The sequence below is a fragment of the Anolis sagrei genome, chromosome Y (assembly GCF_037176765.1).
Source record: "Anolis sagrei isolate rAnoSag1 chromosome Y, rAnoSag1.mat, whole genome shotgun sequence".
NCBI lineage: Eukaryota > Metazoa > Chordata > Lepidosauria > Squamata > Dactyloidae > Anolis > Anolis sagrei.
This window is the reverse complement of record NC_090035.1, coordinates 73,969,591-73,988,481: the sequence shown is the minus strand read 5'-3', so window position 1 is coordinate 73,988,481 and position 18,891 is coordinate 73,969,591. Positions and strand designations below refer to the sequence as shown.

Sequence of the window (18,891 nt, the reverse complement as noted above, 5' to 3'; positions counted from 1 at the left end):
AAATAGATCAGTGGTTCTCAACCTTTCTAAAGCTGTGACCCCCAAATTCAGTTCCTCATGTTATGGTGACTCCCAACCATAAAATTATTATTATTATTGCTACTTTAGAACTGTAATTTCACAACTGTTATGAATCATAACGTAAATATCTGAAAATTCTGGAATATTGTGTCCAATTCTGGGCACCAGAATTCAAAAGAGATATTGACAAGCTGGAATGTGTCCAGAGGAGAGCGACTAAAATGATAAAGGGTCTGGAGAACAAGCCCTATGAGGAGCGGCTTAAGGAGCTGGGCATGTTTAGCCTGAAGAAGAGAAGACTGAGAGGGGATATGATAGCCATGTATAAATATGTGAGAGGAAGCCACAGGGAGGAGGGAGCAAGCTTGTTTTCTGCTTCCTTGGAGACCAGGACACAGAACAATGGCTTCAAACTACAAGAGAGAGATTCCATCTGAACATGAGGAAGAACTTCCTGACTGTGAGAGCCGTTCAGCAGTGGAACTCTCTGCCCCGGAGTGTGGTGGAGGCACCTTCTTTGGAAGCTTTTAAACAGAGGCTGGATGGCCATCTGTCAGGGGTGATTTGAATGCAATATTCCTGCTTCTTAGCAGGGGATGGCCCATGAGGTCTCTTCCAACTCTTTGATTCTATGATTCTATGATCTGATATGCAGGATGTATTTTAATTGTTACAAATGGAACCTAATTAAAACATAGTGATTAATCACAAAAACAATACATTTGGGGGAGTATGGAGGATGGGATTTGCAGTACCTTCAACCGATTCAGCTCTGACTTCCACAGACCACTAAGACCAACTGGACCAAACTTGGCACAGAGAACCCACATGACCAACAGAAAATACTGGAGGTCTCCAAATGGAGAGGAGGAAAAGGAAGAGCCCAGAGGAGAAGGGCGAGTGCAAGCCTCGCTGCCCCTGCTGCCCCACGCTCCTCTCGTCCTTTTCAAGTCTTCCACCAGCGGCAGGGGCCTCGAAGGGGGCGAGAAGAGGGTGGCACCGGGCAGCAGGAGCAGCGAGACTTGTCCTCCTTCTCCTCCAGGGTCTTCCCCTCCTCCTCTCCGTTTGGAGAGAAGAGGAAGAGGAGGAAGAGACCAGAGAAAGGTGAAGGCAATCTTCACTGCTCCACACTCCTCTCGCCGTTTTTTGAGGCTTCCACCAGTGGCGGAGGCCTTGAAGGGGACGAGAAGAGGGTGGTTCCAGGACCTGGCCACTATTTCGGGAGTCGGAGGGGGCGGGGCCAATGCAGGCAACTTCACAAGCCCTCTGAAATGGCCAGATGACCCCTCAGGGGGTTGCAACCCCCAGGTTGAGAACGCTGAAATAGATACCATACAAATTCATTAAGAGAAAAAAGAAGAAAGAAAGACGAAAAAAATGAATATAGTAAAGATATATTCAGCTCTTCCAAACTTCCCCGCATGCTGGAATCCCCTATAATCTTCCATTTCTCATCTTCTAATTTACAATGCCATAAAAATCTCCAGCAGCGCGCAGAAGAATGAGGAAGTACTCCATTGGTGTCACAAGTGGACGGTGAAGCGACAGCTCCCCCAGTGGCCGGAATTCAAAGCATACCCTCATGAAGCTGGAAAGTTAAATAGTCTGTCTATGTATGTTGTGTTTCTATGGCATTGAATGTTTGCCATGTATATGTGCATTGTGATCCGCCCTGAGCCCCCTGCGGGGTGAGAAAGGCAGAATATAATTTGTATCCAGGTGGAGGCAGGATATAAAAATAAAGTTATTGTTGTTGTTGTTCCAGCGGGGTATTCGGACACAAAGCAACACCCTCCAGAAAAGACATTAAAAAAATATTTTACCCATCCTCCATTGCCGTGCTGCCAGAACTCTCCTGGCACGTAGAAATGATGCACCAAGAGAAGGGGAGCAGGAGAAATTTTCCTCCTCCCTTCCCTTCTCCTGGCATGTTATTTCTATGTGCCAGGAGACCTCTAGCAGCATGTTAATAGTGACTAGGTAAGTTATTTTCTGTATTAAAGCTTTTTAAGGGGTTTTGGGAGGGAATGGGGGCTGTCTTGGGGGTTTTGGGCTCCAGAAGCCCCAAAATCCTGAGACAGCTGTGTGGATTGGGAATCAGAAGTCGCACGATGCAATCTCTGGGTCCAATCCACACAGTGCCCACAGCTGGAAAGACCCGGGTCTTCTGAAGGACCCAGGTCTTTCCAGGTGTCAAATTATTTTGGAACAAAGCAGAATTTTCCTGCTTTGTCCCGAAGGAATTCTTTTCTACCTGAGGCATCATTTGGATGTCCCAGGTGAAAACACGGATGGGCATGTATTTTAGGTGTTGTGTGGATGCGCCCTGAGTCTCCTTTGGGAGAGATTAAGTAGGGTATAATAATAATAATAATAATAATAATAATTTATTTGTATCCCGCTACCATCTCCCCAAGGGACTTGGTGCGGCTTACATGAGCCCATAATAATAGTGTAATAATAATAGTATAATAATAATAATAGTAGTTAATAATATTCAGCTAATTATGACAAATGAAAGGAGCAAATCTGGAAGGGCAGGGGTATTATTGAGCTTTTGTAGAGAGATAAATAACCATACATACTCTGCATGATAGAGCTGGAAAGGGGTAAACTGCAACTCCAGGTTCAAGCAGCTCTCTAGAGAGAAAAGGGGATGGAGTTAGTACACTCACTGAAAAAAAGGAAGAAATTGGGCCCCAATTGCATTATCACAGCGCTGGATAAAGCAACAAGTGTTACACTTCTCTAGAAAGTCCATTATTCCACAGCAAGGAAAATCACATTCCACTTTCAACTCCTGCATTTGTGTAGTTTAATAGTTTTGTTTAATTGTGTTATTGGTTTTAACTGGGACATGAGAGAAGCCTCCCACAGGATGGTAAAACATCTGGGAATCCCCTGGGCAGATGGCCAATTCTCTCACACCAGAAGCGACTTGTAGATTCTCAAGTTGCTCCTCACATGAAAAAAATAGTTTTAACTATGCAGTTTTAACATTTCTATATTTTATTCCTTTTCTATGTTTATATATGTTAGGTTTTAATTCACACATTGTTACGATTTTTATGTTAATCACTTTGAGTCTCTTTTGGCAGAAAAAAGCAGGATATCAATATTGTTGGTTGTTGTTGCTTTGTGTTGTTGACTTTGCACTTTTTGTATATTGTGTGTTTGCACCTTTGAGTGCTTTCTGAGCCGCCTCGAGTCCCACCCGGAGATGGTGGTGAGGTATAAATTATTATTATTATTACTAGCTGTCCCTTGCCACTCGTTGCAGTGGCCCACATGGGGGTTCTGTGTTGGAGGTTTGGGCCAATTCTATTATTGGTTGGGTTCGGAATGCTCTGTGATTGTAGGTGAACTATAAATCCCAGCAACTACAACTCCCAAATGTCAAGATTCTATTTTCCCCAAACTCCACCACAGTTCACATTTGGGCATATTGAGTATTCGTGTAGAGTTTGGTCCAGATCCATCATTGTTTGAGTCCACAGTGCCCTCTGGATGTAGGTGAACTACAACTCCAAAAACAAAAGGACACTGCCCACCAAGCCCTTCCAGTATTTTATGTTGGTCATGGGAGAACTGTGTGCCAAGTTTGGTTCAACTCCATCGTTGGTGGGGTTCAGAATGCTCTTTGATTGTAGGTGAACTATAAATCCCAGCAACTACAACTCCCCAATGACAAAATCAAAAAATTTTGAGTGAAGGACATACATTGGGTTGTTGGGTGTCTTGTGTCCAAATTTGGTGTCAATTGGCCCACTGGTTTTTGAATTCTGTTAATCCCACAAACGAACATTACATTTTTATTTATATCGATTATTATCATCATCATCATCATCATCATCATCATCATCATCATCATCACTGCATTTAAGAAGATTTGCTTACTACTTTTAATATATTATCTTTTCATGTTGAAGGTTTTTGGAGATTTACGAGCAGCAAAGAACTAAGGAAACAGAAGATACCAGACAGAGTGCTATGCGAACGGAGATAATTTCTGTTGCATCTCAGGAGAAGTTCACCTTGCTCACAGCACTCACCAAGAAACTAAACGTGGTAAATACAGTTCATTGAAAAAACATATATAAAAAGGGCCAAAGGTATCTTAAGCAAATAGAAGAGTAAAAATCCAGGAGTTAATAAAGGAAGCAAGTCCCAAAGGCAATAGGTAAATCCAGAAAACAATGATTAAAACGTGAACATTAATCCAGGAAACAAAGAGCAGAACATGAGCATGAATCCAAAGTAAATCTATAAAACAAGGGCCAAAACTTGACCATGAATCTTGAGTCTTGAACTAAGGCATGAACGAGAAACAAGACAGGAGTTCCACACTCCAGTAGTGACATTGCTTGATCTAAAATACTAACACCGGGACTGTGGCGCAGCTGGCTGGGAGTCAGCTGCATTAAGATCACTACTGACTGAAAGGTCATGACTTCGAAGCCAGCCCGGGTCGGAGTGAGCTCCCGACCAAAATTGTGTAGCTTGTTGTTGACCTTTGCAACCCGAAAGACGGTTGCATCTGTCAAGTAGGAAAATTAGGTACCACTTTGTGGGGAGGCTAAATTAACTGATTTACGAGGCCATAAAAAATCTCCAGGAAGTATGCAAGTATGGAAAGAATGGGGAAGTACTCCATCAGTGTCACAAATGGACGGTGAAGTGGCAGCTCCCCTGGTGGCCAGAAGCTGGAAAGTTAATAGCATCTGAGTGCCTGTCTATATATGTTGTGTGTCTATGGCATTGAATGTTTGCCATGTATATGTACATTGTAATCCGCCCTGAGTCCCCTGCGGGGTGAGAAGGGCGGAATATAATTACTGTAAATAAATAAATAAATAACAGCTCTCCCCCTAATTTAAGGACTGCAAAACATGAACACATTCCTTTGACCTTGAGAGGCCTGCTTCCACCTCTCTTTCTCCCAGGCTTACCTGCACCTGAATCTCTGGCAGCCTGGTATCTCTGTCTAAGCCAGCTGCTTCCTTGGATGAGCTAATGTTATCCTCCCCTCCCAATCTGTTGGCTTCCAAAACAGTTTCACTCTCACACTCTGTCTCAGCAACAGCATCTTGCTCCAAAACCTCCTCCATTCCCTCAGCTGGAGAACCACCTTTCTCTAAAGGTCCTGAACCCCCAAACCCCTCATCTTCATCCGGCTGAACCACAACACTTTCCTCCTTAGGATTAAACAGCAAAGACAGGTGGAGAAGACTTACGAGCAATGGAATCGAGGTTATATTCTGAGCCTGGTTCATAGTCACAATAAATATTGAGGAAGGGGCTGGCCTTGTCTCCAGAATCCTGCAGAGAAGGGGAGAAATACAACAAGCAAAATATAACTCATTTCACAACAGAAATAGGACTCACCCTGAGTTTTTAAATCATTTTATGTACATACAGCCCGCTCACTGTCATGTTTGGTTTACTGCTTTTTTATGTTTTGTGTACATTATTTATTGTATTTATATGTTTTGTACTTTACTGCGATGTTGTTTATTTTATTGTAATTTGTACTACCTCTGAGGATGCTTGCCATAGATGCAGGCAAAACGTCAGGAGAAAATACCTCTAGAACATGGCCCTATAGCCCGAAAAAACCCACAAGAACCTAGTGATTCCAGCCATGAAAGCCTTCGACAATACATTGATTTGTATTTTATTTTATTGTAATTTGTTGTAATTTCGCCCCTACCAATCTCACAAGCTCATCTTGTGGGCACAAGGGAGAGAGCCTTCTCTTCTGTGGCCCCCCGACTTTGGAACTCTTTACCTGGGGAGATTAGGAAATCCCCTTCACTGGAAACATTTAAAAAGAACCTCAAAACCTGGCTTTTCCGCTGCGCCTTTGGCGAGTAGGTGCTCAGCATGATATTTTATATCCCCTCAACGTTTTCGGCTAATGGAGTTCATGCCCTCCAAATAGGATGTTCTGACCCACAACTCTGTGTGTTTTATGAGTTCCATTTAAACTTCCTGTTCCTATTTTATCTCATCATAGTCTGTTAATTGTTTTTTTTTAATTCAGAATATGTGGCCTGCCCATTGTCATTTCTATCGTGATTGTGTCTATTGGAGTTTTTATTTTATTTTATTATTACTATTATTATTTTATTAATACAATTGTAATACAATTGTCTGGTTGTCCCTGACATGATAAATAAATAAAATTTTATTATTATTTTAATGTCATTTTGATAATGTTGTTGTTGTCTGATGTATATGTTTTGATTTTATTGCTGTATTTTGTTGTCCGGGCTTGGCCCCATGTAAGCCGCTCCAAGTCCCCATCGGGGAGATGGTGGCGGGGTAGAAATAAAGATTATTATTTATTTATTTATTTATTTATTTATTTACTGTATTTGTATACCGCCTTTCTCAGCCTATCGGCGACTCAAGGCGGTTTCCAACAAAACAGTATACATAGTATCATAAAACAATTTAAAAACATTACAATTACATAAATCACAACAGCAATAAAAAGAACATCATTGGCGTCTCCTTATTGTCAAGCACTGCCCAATTCCATCGTCAATCGTCAATTTCCTATATTAATTATCCATATCTGTTACTCTGTGTTTGTGAACGCTTGCTCAAACAGCCACATTTTGACTTGCTTCCGAAACGTTAGGAGGGAGGGAGCAGATCTAATCTCTCTAGGGAGGGCATTCCATAGCCGGGGGGCCACCGCTGAGAAGGCCCTGTCTCTCGTCACCGCCAAACGTACCTGAAACGAAGGCGGGACCGAGAGCAGAACTTCTCCGGACAATCTCAAGGTTCTAGATGGTTCATAAGGGAAAATACGTTCGGACAGGTAAGTTGGGCCAGAACTGTTTAGGGCTTTAAAGGTTAAAACGAGCACTTTGAATTGTGCCCGGTAGCAAATTGGCAGCCAGTGGAGCTGGTGCAACAGGGGGGTTGTATGCTCCCTGAGAGCCGCTCCAGTCTGGCTGCTGTCCGTTGAACCAGTTGAAGCTTCCGGACAGTCTTCAAAGGCAACCCCATGTAGAGAGTGTTGCAGTAGTCTATACGGGACATAACAAAAGCGTGGACTATCGTGGCCAAGTCAGAATTCCCAAGGTACGGGCGCAGCTGGCGCACAAGCTTTAATTTAATTTAATTATTATTAGTAGTAGTATTATTAGGCTCATGTAAGCCGCCCCGAGTCCCTGTTGGGGGAGATGGTGGCAGGGTATAAATAAAGATGATGATGATGATGATTATTATTATTATTATTATTATTATTATGTATTTGCATTGGGGAACAGGTACTACAAGTTCTTATTGGCTCAAATGGAAAGCTATCAGTGATGTTATGACTTGCATGGGGACCAAAACTAACAAAATGAAGTTCAACAGTGACAAATGCAAGATACTCCACTTTGGCAGGAAAAACAAAATGCAAAGATACAGAATGGGGGGTGCCTGGCTTGAGAGCAGTACGTGTGAAAAAGATCTTGGAGTCCTTGTGGACAACAAGTTAAACATGAGCAAACAATGTGATGTGGCGGCAAAAAAAGCCAATGGGATTTTGCCCTGCATCAATAGGAGCATAGTGTCTAGATCTAGGGAAGTCATGCTCCCCCTCTATTCCGCTTTGGTTAGACCCCACCTGGAATATTGTGTCCAGTTCTGGGCACCACAAATTCAAGAGAGATATTGACAAGCTGGAATGTGTCCAGAGGAGAGCGACTAAAATGATAAAGGGTCTGGAGAACAAGCCCTATGAGGAGCGGCTTAAGGAACTGGGCATGTTTAGCCTGAAGAAGAGAAGGCTGAGAGGGGATATGATAGCCATGTATAAATATGTGAGAGGAAGCCACAGGGAGGAGGGAGCAAGCTTGTTTTCTGCTTCCTTGGAGACTAGGATGCAATGGAACAATGGCTTCAAACTACAAGAGAGGAGATTCCATCTGAACATGAGGAAGAACTTCCTGACTGTGAGAGCTGTTCAGCAGTGGAACTCTCTGCCTTGGAGTGTGGTGGAGGCTCCTTCTTTGGAAGCTTTTAAACAGAGGCTGGATGGCCATCTGTCAGGGGTGATTTGAATGCAATATTCCTGCTTCTTGGCAGGGGGTTGGACTGGATGGCCCATGAGGTCTCTTCCAACTCTTTGATTCTATGATTCTATGACTGGGGGAGGTATCCCAGCTATGAATTGTAATTGTCCTTTATGGCAAGTTAACCTGCAGTGGCAATTAAGAGGTTCAAAAACATCATGGGATAAAGCAACGATAGTGAGTGATCCATCTGACTTCCCAGAAGTCAAATCAAGGTCCTCGCTGGATTAAATTTAATTCTAACTGTAAGAACCTCTTAATATGTCTTATTAAATTTCTCGTCAGGAAGACTCCAAGTCTGAGCAGGCTCCCTATGGCTGCCTTAAGTGACAGTTCCAAGAACAAATTCCTGAGCCCTGAATTAATTCTAAACCGCGATGCCCAGACAGCCATGTTAGCCTGCCTTGCAGCAATAACAACAGAAGCGCAGCGTGGAACTTTGTAGAAGGAACTGATTTATCACAGTGTGAGCTTTTCACATATTGCAATCCACCTACTTATGCTCACTTGCCACCAGAAGGTTTTATCTTATCACCAACTGTTTCTGTTAATGGCCGGTGTTAATAATATAGTTTCTAGTTCTGCTCTGATCTCATCTTCAATCGTGTACATTTGGCATTATACCAACAATCTCTTAGATTATGCTCCGTGCAGCTGACGGTTAATTGTAATCCACAAAAAGCTGGTGCTGTATTAAATCCATTAGTCTGAGAGGTGTCATACATTAATTCTAAGTGTATCTTTTGTTTAACAGGATCCATTTAGGAGATCTCAATGTTTCCAGTAAAAAAAATAGGAATCTACTTACCGCCACCTTAAACCATGAAATTACATCATTACTTTTTGAAATAATTAGACTCATACACAGTATATATCTCCAGTAACAGCAATTTGGAAAAGAAAGGCACAGCTGCAACTGTACCTTGTGAAGTCGGATTTGGCCATGGTGGTCTATGCCTTAGTTACCTCTAGATTGGACTATTGCAATGCTCTCTACATGGGGCTGCCCTTGAAGACGGCCCGGAAACTCCAATTGGTCCAACGGGTGGCAGCCAGACTATTAACGGGTGCAAATTACAGAGAGCGGTCAACCCTCCTGTTTAAGGAGCTCCACTGACTGCTGTTTATCTACTGGACCCAATTCAAGGTACAAAGCCCTCCTACCTGCGCGACCGTATTTCCATCTACGAACCCATGCGATCCCTTCGATCTTCCTCCGTGCAACTTGCGGAGACAAGAGAGAGGGCCTTCTCTGCGGTGGCCCCCGGCTCTGGAACTCACTCCCCAGGGATATCAGGCAAGCCCCCACATTGGTAATCTTCAGGAGGAATTTGAAAACCAGGTTATTCCAATGTGCCTTCAGTAATTGAATGTAAGATTCTCCCTGACCACACTTTGCACAAAATGTCCTTAGAAGCACTTTATTTTATGGTTTGTGCAATGAAATGTTTTGTGTTATATTGCTTGTATTGTATTGATGGGCATGGCCTCATGTAAGCCGCCTCATGTAAGCCTCATGTAAGCCTCATGTATTGTAGTGATGGGCGTGACCTCATGTATACCCCGCTCCATCTCCCTGGGGGAGATGGAGCGGGGTATAAATAAATTATTATTATTACTATTATTATTATTATTATTATAGTTGTGTTCATCTTGCACCCATACTCATGAAGAACCAAACACCCAAGTTATGAACAGGATAAATTGTGAAAATGGCTTACTTTGATGAAGGTAATCCCCACCACTAGGCCCCTTTTAGGGGGCGACTTGTTGAAAGTGTCAATAGACACAATCTCAGCATCAACTGAAAAGGAAAGAGACACCTCAGATCAAGGACTATACATAGCAGCTGCAGCAATAGTTAGTAAGATGAATAGAAAACAAAAAGCTGCCCCTTTTACAATCATATCCATTATATTTCTGTGACAACAGAACCTCATAACATTTCTGAATTGAAGTACACTCCAAAAGGAATAAAGCATGTACCACATATTTGTTGTTGTTGTTTATTTGTTCAGTCACTTCCTAGTCTTCGTGATCTCATGGACCAGCCCACGCCAGAGCTTCCTGCCAGCCATGGCCATCCCCAGCTCCTTCAAGGTCAAGCCAGTCACCTCAGCAAGCGAGAGCCCAAAAGTGGCAGGCTAAAACCCAGCGCCTCAATCCATGCCTTTATACCAAATAAGAGGCTCCCTCCTGCGCACACAGAAAACTGGGCGACTTGGAATAATAATAATAATAATAATAATAATAATAATCTTTATTTATATACCGCTCCATCTCCTCGAGAGGACTCAGAGCGGTTCCCAGGTAACATTACAAAACATACAAAGTAAAAAACAAAATAACCATAAAATTAACAAAACAAAATATAAGCATAAAATTGTCGCGATAACACACATATATTAAAAGTAATCCTGCCTGTTCAAGGCAATTAAAAATTTAAAAGGCTGGGCCAAGATTTGTGCGAGCCCAACAATTCTAGGGGGCCCAGGCATTAAGTGCAATGCTATGACAGGCAACAATAATATTAGGAACGGGTCTGTGGCTGTTCATTCCGGGGCCGATTAGAGGAAAGAATCTGGGTAATTGGTAGGAAGAATAAGGCCGTATTCGACAATGTGTAGGGCTGAGTTAGAACTGGTCATTTTCAAAGGCTTGTTGAAACCACCAGGTATTCATGCTCTTATAAAAGGAGGGGAGGGATGGGGCCTGTCTTATTTCCCTTGGAAGGGCGTTCCAGAGGCGGGGGGCCACCACTGAGAAGGCCCTCTCTCTCGTCCCCACCAACCGCGCTTGAGATGGAAGGCGCTGAGATGCAGAGTCAACCTTAAGAAATGGGGCTACAAAATGGAGTCCACAAGATGCAAGTGTGGAGAAGAGCAAACCACAGACCATTATTTCCAACATTTCTACCCCATCTTTCTTAACCCCCGGAGGGAGGCTCAGGAAGGCTTACACTCGGTAACAATTCAATGTCACAACATATAGGCAAATACAACAATATAACAACAATTTAAAACAATAAATAGAACATTAAATTAAAAACAATTGAAAACATTATTGTGAACCACACAACCATTCCAGACCACCTATTACAATGCAGTCTGAGCCTTGCCACATGCACAATGGAGGACCTTCTTATAGCAAGACCACAGGCACTCCAAGTGGCCAGCTTCTGGTCAAAGGACATTTAATATAATGCCAAGCTTGCTGACCACATGTCCATGCTTGGTACTGTCCAGCTGTAGTATGCCCAGGTATTTATAGGCTTCAGAATGATTGCACTTGACGTCCATTTGTCATCTCTATGTTCTCACTGTGAGTAATTTTCCCTTTCTTTTATTCCACTGTGGCGCATTTGTCTAGGCCAGTGTTTTTCAACCAAGGGATCGGGACCCCTTGGGGGTTATGAGGGGGAATCAGAGGGGTCACCAAAGACCAGGATAATCTGGATTTTATATGGCAGTGTAGATCCAACCTAAATTGTCAGACTGAAGCAGTTTGGGACTACAGTACTTTTACCTGCTGCGGCTCATAGCTGAGGAATGATGGGAATTGTAGTTTTACAAGGTCTTCGGCCTTCTCTGACAAAGGGGGCATGCTGCAACTCCCAGGATTCCACACCAAGGAGCCATGGCAGATAAAGGAGTATCAAACCGCGTTAATTCACAGTGTGGACGCACCCATCCAAATTCAGCCCACACCCCCCTCACCTGGGATGTAGGTGAACTGCAACTCCCTGGCCACGGGCCTCAGCTTCTGCCTCAGGTCTTGGTAGCGGAAGTGGATGACTTTGCCCTTCAAGGTGGCAGCCAGGAGGCCCCCCGAGGCCCCCTCCGCCTCCTCCGGCCCCTTCCCTGCCCCGCAAGAGGGATCCTCCTGCCCCGGCAACGCCGACAGACCGTAGACGTTGCTTTGCGAGGAGAAGCGGGTGAAGCTGTCCTCCGAAAACGGGCAGGAGGTCGAAACCTCCATCCTGATGGTTGTTGTTGTTGTTTTATTCAGGCAACCGAAATGGGCAGCCTTAAAAGGGGGGCCTTTCTCTCCTCTCGCGCAGGAATGTGACGTCACGCCCACTTCCAAGATGGCCGCTGTACCTTCACAGCCTCTTTTTTCATGCTCTTGTTCTATGGGCAACTGTGAAAATTGCTGGAAGAAACATCAACAACCTCAGATACGCAGATGACACCACTCTGATGGCCAAAAGCGAGGAGGAGCTGAGGAGCCTTCTAATCAAGGTGAAAGAAGAAAGCGCAAAAGCTGGGTTGCAGTTAAACATCAAAAGAACCAAGATGATGGCAACAAGAATGATTGACAACTGGAAAATAGAGGGAGAAAACGTGGAGGCCGTGACAAGGTTTGTATTTCTAGGTGCAAAGGTTACTGCAGACGCAGACTGTAGCCAGGAAATCAGAAGACGCTTCCTTCTTGGGAGGAGAGCAATGTCCAGTCTTGATAAAATAGTAAAGAGTAGAGACATCAGGCTGGCAACAAAGATCCATTGCCTAGTCCAAGCCATGGTATTCCCTGTAGTAACCTACGGATGTGAGAGCTGGACCTTAGGGAAGGCTGAGCGAAGGAAGAGAGATGCTTTTGAGCTGTGGTGCTGGAGGAAAGTGCTGAGAGTGCCTTGGACTGCGAGAAGATCCAACCAGTCCATCCTCCAGGAAATAAAGCCCGGCTGTTCACTGGAGGGAAGGATACTAGAGACAAAGTTGAAGTACTTTGGCCACATCATGAGGAGACAGCAAAGCCTAGAGAAGACAATTATGCTGGGGAAAGTGGAAGGCAAAAGGAAGAGGGGCCGACCAAGGGCAAGATGGATGGATGGCATCCTTGAAGTGACTGGACTGACCTTGAAGGAGTTGGGGGTGGTGACGGCCGACAGGGAGCTTTGGCGTGGGCTGGTCCGTGAGGTCACGAAGAGTCGGACACGACTGAACGAATGAACAACAACAACTAAAAACAAGGGAATTCCAGACAGGAAACGATCAGAGCCAGCTCACACCTCCCAACAAAAGATCCCCCCAGGCAGCAACCAGCCAGGCTTTGAAGCTGCAAGGCTATTCAATGCTAATCAAGCTGGCCAACTGCAACATTCAGACTTGCCTCAAACAGACAATAGTTATATAACCCCCACTTGCCTAGTTTTCAAGACATTATGAGAGAGACGTGATTTAGAAAATGAATTCCCAATCATTACATGTCCCAAAAGCCCTGTCTATAGAGAAAAACCTTGCTTGCTAGAAACTGCTGATGCATAGAAAAGGTTAGCAAAGAGAAAGAATAATTAATCTCTGTGTTCTTTGTTCAGTAAAGGATACAAGTAGTAAGTCACTCCCTCGTTGTTGTTGTTCATTCGTTCAGTCGCCTCTGACTCTTCGTGACCTCATGGACCAGCCCACGCCAGAGCTCCCTGTCGGCTGTCACCACCCCCAGCTCCTTCAAGGTCAGTCCAGTCACTTCAAGGATGCCATCCATTCATCTTGCCCTTGGTCGGCCCCTCTTCCTTTTGCCTTCCACTTTCCCCATCATAATTGTCTTCTCTAGTCACTCCCTCACTCCCTTGATTTTCCCAGCCGTAGAAGAAATGCGACTTGCACATAGATAAGCCGACCTGGCGTTCAACAACTCAGGGTCAGAGATCTCAATAGAACCATTGTTATAGGCTTTTGCTGTCAGTAACATAGAAGAGCCAGTAAGATTCCTAATTGTCTGACATAACCAATGAGATGATTGATTTCTATGTACCAATCAAACTGTTTTAATGAAAGTCATAAATAATCAATGCAACCAACTTTAGGTTGGACAAAACCCTTGATTGCATTTGTATATGCATGTTTGTCACTATTGCTTCAGCTGCGCAATAAATAGCATTTTGCAGTTTTAAAGATTCAACTTTCGTGGTGTCCTTCCTCGCCCTCCTTGGGAAGGGGCAATCTGCTCTTGGATTTTGGATTTGTGGATTATCTTGATCGTTTTTGCCCCTACATTTTCTGGAGGTCCCACCGAGATATTGCATATTTGAGGGCATTCTTTTTGGAAGGCACTAGCCGAGAGAGGCATTTGGGGCCTCCGGCTCAGGTGCTTATCTCTTGGCGGCAAGAGAAGGGAAGGAGTCATCTGTGTGTGAGCTTGGGCCCAGCCACCGGATTCTCCATCTGGTCAAGCTGGCATCGAAGGTGATCCGTGATGGAGACCAGTACAGTCTCTGTCCCGTGCCCCGCACGGAAGCGATCTAGTCCAGCTGTGTCGTCTAGGAATTGCTGCAGCTTCTCCGCTGCTTTAAAGCTGCAAGGCTATTCAATGCTAATCAAACTGGCCAACTGCAACATTCACACTTGCCTCAAACAGACAATAGTTATATAACCCCCACTTGCCTAGTTTTCAAGACATCACAACCTCTGAGGCTGCCTGTCATAGATGTGGGCCAAATGTCAGGAGAGAATGCTTCTGGAACATGGCCAGACAGTCCTCACAGCAACCCAGTGATTCCAACCATGAAAGTCTTTGACAGCACGTGCAACAAGCTTGTTTTCTGCTGCTGATAAGACCTGGATTAATGGATTCAAATAACAATTATCGCGTCAGGAGCAAACCAAACAGTTGTATTGCATCTTTTAACAAAACACAAAGTTTGCAAGCTTGGTAGTTGATTAAATGTCCTTTGACCAGTAGCTGGCCACTTGGAGTGCCTCTGGTGTTACTATAACAAGGTCCTCCATTGTGCATGTGGCAAGGCTCAGGCTTCTGTTATCTCAAGATTTGCAAGCATGGCATCGGAATGGCAGGCAGGGAGGAAAAGGGGCTAATCTCTTGATCGCCGTGTTCTTTTCCTTGGGTTTTAGCTTGTTTTCTGGGTTATCATTTGCCTCACTCCTGAGTTTTCCTTGTGTGATGCATGACTCTGTTGGACAAGGCGATTGTTTTGGGATAGAAGAGGCTTCGTAGCCCTTGATCAATTTTAGATTAAGAAAGGGCCACTTAAAACAAAAAGAATGAAAATGTGGGGACGAAGATAAAGGGCAGTGAAATTTAATTTCCCACCAGCAGCAATAAAACAACTGTTGGGTTTTTCTCTCGTCACTGAATAGGTGTATAGTGACAGTAAAAAGGAAGGAAGGAGAAAGAGGGAAGGACAAAAGTGTGGAAGGGAAGGAAAAAAAGAGGGAAAAAAGGAGAAAGGAAAGAGTAAAAGGAAGGAAAGACAAAAGGGAGAGAAAGATGAAAAGGTGGAAAGGAATGGAGGGAGGAAGGAAGAGAAGGGAAGAAAGAGAAAAGGGAAGGAAAGAAGGGAAGGATGGATGGATGAATGGATGGATGGAAGGAAGGAAGGAAGGAAGGAAGGAAGGGTAGGATCAAGGAAAGAGGGAAGGAAGGAGAAAGAGGGAGAGAGGGAAGGAAGGGGCTTAGGGTGGAAGGGAGGGATGGAAGGAGAAAGAGGGAAGGGAGGTAAGGAGGAAGGAAAGAGAAGGAAGGAAAGACAAAAGGGAGGACGAAAGGGTGGAAAGGAATGGAGGGAGGGAAGAAAGAGAGAAAGAAAGTAAAGGGAAGGGAAGAAGAGGGAAGAGGGAAGGAAGAATGAAGGGGAAGAAGGGATGGATGGATGGATGGATGGATGGATGGATGGAAGAAAAGGAAGGATGAAGGAAAGACAGTGGAAGGAAGGAAGGAGAAAGAGGGAGAGAGGGAAGGAAAGACGAAAGGGTGGAAGGGAAGGATGGAAGGAGAAAGGGAGGGAGGTAAGGAGGAAGGGAAGAAGGAAGGAGAAAGAGTGAAGGAAGGATGGAAGGGAAGGAAGGGAAGAGAAAAAAAGGAAGGAAAGAGTAAAAGGAAGGAAAGACAAAAAGGTGAGAAGGATGAAAGGGTGGAAAGGAATGGAGGGAGGAAGAAAGGAGGGAGGCGAAAAGGAAAAGATAGAAGGATGGAAGGAAGGAAAGACGGGAAGGAAGGAAGGAAGGAAGGAAGGAAGGAAGGAAGGAGAAAGAGGGAGAGAGGCAAGGAAGGGGCTTAGGGTGGAAGGGAAGGATGGAAGGAGAAAGAGGGGAAGGATATAAAGAGGAAGGAAAGAGAGAAGGAAGGAAAGACAAAAGGGAGGACAGGAATGGAGGGAGGAAAGAAAAAGAGAAGGAAGGAAAGACAAAAGGGAAGGAAAGAAGGGGAAAGAGGGAAAGATGGATGGATGGAAGAACGAGAAGGATAAAGAAAAGAGGGAAGGAAAGACAAGGGAGGGAAGGAGAAAGAGAGGGGGAAGGAAGGACGAAAGGGTGGAAGGGAAGGATAGAAGGAGATAGAGGGAGGGAGGTAAGGAGGAAGGAAGGAAGGAGGAAGAGAGGGAAAGAAGGATGAAAGGGTGGAGGGGAAGGAGGGAGAAAGGGAGAGGAGGAAGATAGGGAGAGAAGGAAGGAAGGACAAAAGGCTGGAAGGGAAGGAAGGAGGGAGAAAGATGGAGAGAAGGAAGGAAAGAGAGAAGGTAGGAAGGATGAAAGAATGGAAGGGAAGGAGAAAGAGGGAGGGAAGGAGGAAGGAAAGAGAAGGAGGAAGGAAAGAGAAGGAAGGATAAGATGTTGAGAGGAGGAACTGACAAAACAACCCAAGAGCTGCATCTGGCCCTCAGGCCTGGGTTTACTCATACCTGCCTTAAAGACTAGTAAGCCTACTGACACTTTTCAAGCATCATTTGCAGTTGATTTTTATCCTTTTTTGGCAAAGCCCTGAAAGGCGCTTGGAATATTAGTCAATGGCAATGAATACACTAAAACCTACTGCAGCTGGAAAAGACTCCCAATGTTTTTATTTTATATCTGTTTCCATACAGTGCCATAGGCGCAGATGGTGCTATATTAATAATAAATTTATGGATGTTTTTAATGCGGTTTCTGTAGCTTTGATTCCCAATGTTTCCCTTCTTCTGTGGTGCAGTGGTGGTTATTATTATTTTGCCTGGGTCTTAATGTTTTGCAACGTCAAGCTGTTTTGAGTAGGGAGGCCTTGGGTCCATCAATTTCACGGCTGCACTAATTCAAAAGAGCTCAAATGTGATTTGTTTAAAACCAAGCGGCCATAATCCTCCCCTTGGTGGCAATCCTTGGGCTTCAATTAAGGATTGTCTCTAGTTTGGGGACGGCAACAGTAGCAAGTATGAGAGTTTGCTTGGACATTTAGGGAAAGGAGCTGCACTCATTATAAACAGCAAATTTAGACAGTCTATTTCTGGTTTTAATAATATTGGCAAGTTCTGGAAGCAAAGAGAGCTGTGTTCCTTTAGCCTTGAAAGGTGAAGGCTGAGAAGGGATGTGATGAAAAGGGATTTACGAGTATGAGTAGACCCCAAGTTTGAATGTAAGTCAACAGCATGATGTGGCAGCTTAAAAAGCCAGTGCAATCCAGGGTTGCATCAATAGGAGTCTAGGGGATACAGCTTAATGGTGTAACATCAGAAAATGTTGACCATTTCCGCTACCTTGGCTGCCACGTCTCCACAAAAGTCAACATCGATACCGAAATACAACACCGCCTGAGCTCTGCAAGTGCAGCATTTTTCCGAATGAAGCAGAGAGTGTTTGAGGACCGGGACATCGGTAGGGATACCAAGGTGCTTGTTTAGAAAGCTATTGTCCTTCCAACCCTGCTATACACCTGCGAAACGAGGACTGTCTACAGACATCACATGCAACTTCTGGCACATAGAAAACCGGGCAACTTGGAAGGCGCTGAACAGTCTGCACTCCAGCACCACGAAATGCAGAGCCAACCTTCAGAAATGGGGCTACAAAGTGGAATCCACGACATGCGAGTGTGGAGAAGAGCAAACCACTGACCACCTACTATAATACAGTCTGAGCCCTGCCACATGCACAAATGAGGTCCTTTTTATAGTAACAGGAGAGGCACTCCAAGTGGCCAGCTACTGGTCAAAGGACATTTAATCAACGTATTTTATTATTATTTACTTTATTTATATACCGCTTTTCTCAGCCCTCAGGCCCCGATTGCAGACTTTGTGTTCTTGCAACTACCAAGCTTGCAGACTTTGTGTTCTGTTTGTTTGTTTGTTAAAAATGAAATGCAACTGTTTGGTCTGCTCCTGACATGATAAATAAATAAATATTTACAACAATCGGGGCCAGCTAATCACCTCCCAACAAAGGATTCCCCCAGGCAGTAAGGAGCCAAACCTTGAAAACTGCTAAGTCATTAAATGCTAATTAAGGTGGCTAATTACTACATTCACACCTACCTCCCAACAGATAAGAGTTTTTTTCCACATCCTGGACATTCAACAGATATATGTCCCATTTTCCTAGTTTCCAACAGACTTCACAACCTCTGAAGAAGCCTGCCATAGATGCGAGGTTTTTTTATTTTTTGTCGTGTCAGGAGAGACCTGAGAAACTGCAAGTCGCTTCTGTTGTGAGAGAATTGGCCTTCTGCAAGGACATTGCCCAGGAGACGCCTGGATGATTTGATGTTTTTATCATCCTTGTGGGAGGCTTCTCTCATGTCCCCGCATGAGGAGCTGGAGCTGATAGAGGGAGCTCATCCACCTCTCCCCGGATTCAAACCTGTGACCTGTCGGTCTTCAGTCCTGCTGACACTGCGCCACTGGGGGCTCCATATAGATGCAGGTAAAAAGTCAGGAGAGAATGCTTCTACAAAATGGCCATTCAGCCCAGAAAACACAGCCATGAAAGCATTTGACAATACAATGTAGGATCCCTTGAATTTACATGGGAAGGCAACAAGCCTGTTCTCCTTATGGGATTAGCACACGAGTTTAAATGCTTAATTG

At 44.4% G+C, this 18,891-nt stretch overlaps 1 protein-coding gene across 2 annotated transcripts in view; it reads right to left on the bottom strand.

Moving 5' to 3' along the window:
* LOC132780192 (KICSTOR complex protein kaptin) overlaps positions 1-12,136 on the bottom strand; it is a 46,916-nt gene extending 34,780 nt beyond the window's left edge. For both annotated transcript variants that reach the window (XM_060783764.2, XM_067461499.1), the window contains exons 1-4: positions 11,813-12,136; positions 9,818-9,900; positions 5,256-5,340; positions 2,607-2,661 (exon numbers count right to left, since the gene is read on the bottom strand). In XM_060783764.2, the coding sequence (XP_060639747.2) occupies positions 2,607-2,661; positions 5,256-5,340; positions 9,818-9,900; positions 11,813-12,074 (485 nt within the window). In that variant the 5' untranslated portion in view covers positions 12,075-12,136. The remainder of the gene's footprint in view (positions 1-2,606; positions 2,662-5,255; positions 5,341-9,817; positions 9,901-11,812) is intronic.
* Positions 12,137-18,891: the final 6,755 nt, after the last annotated feature.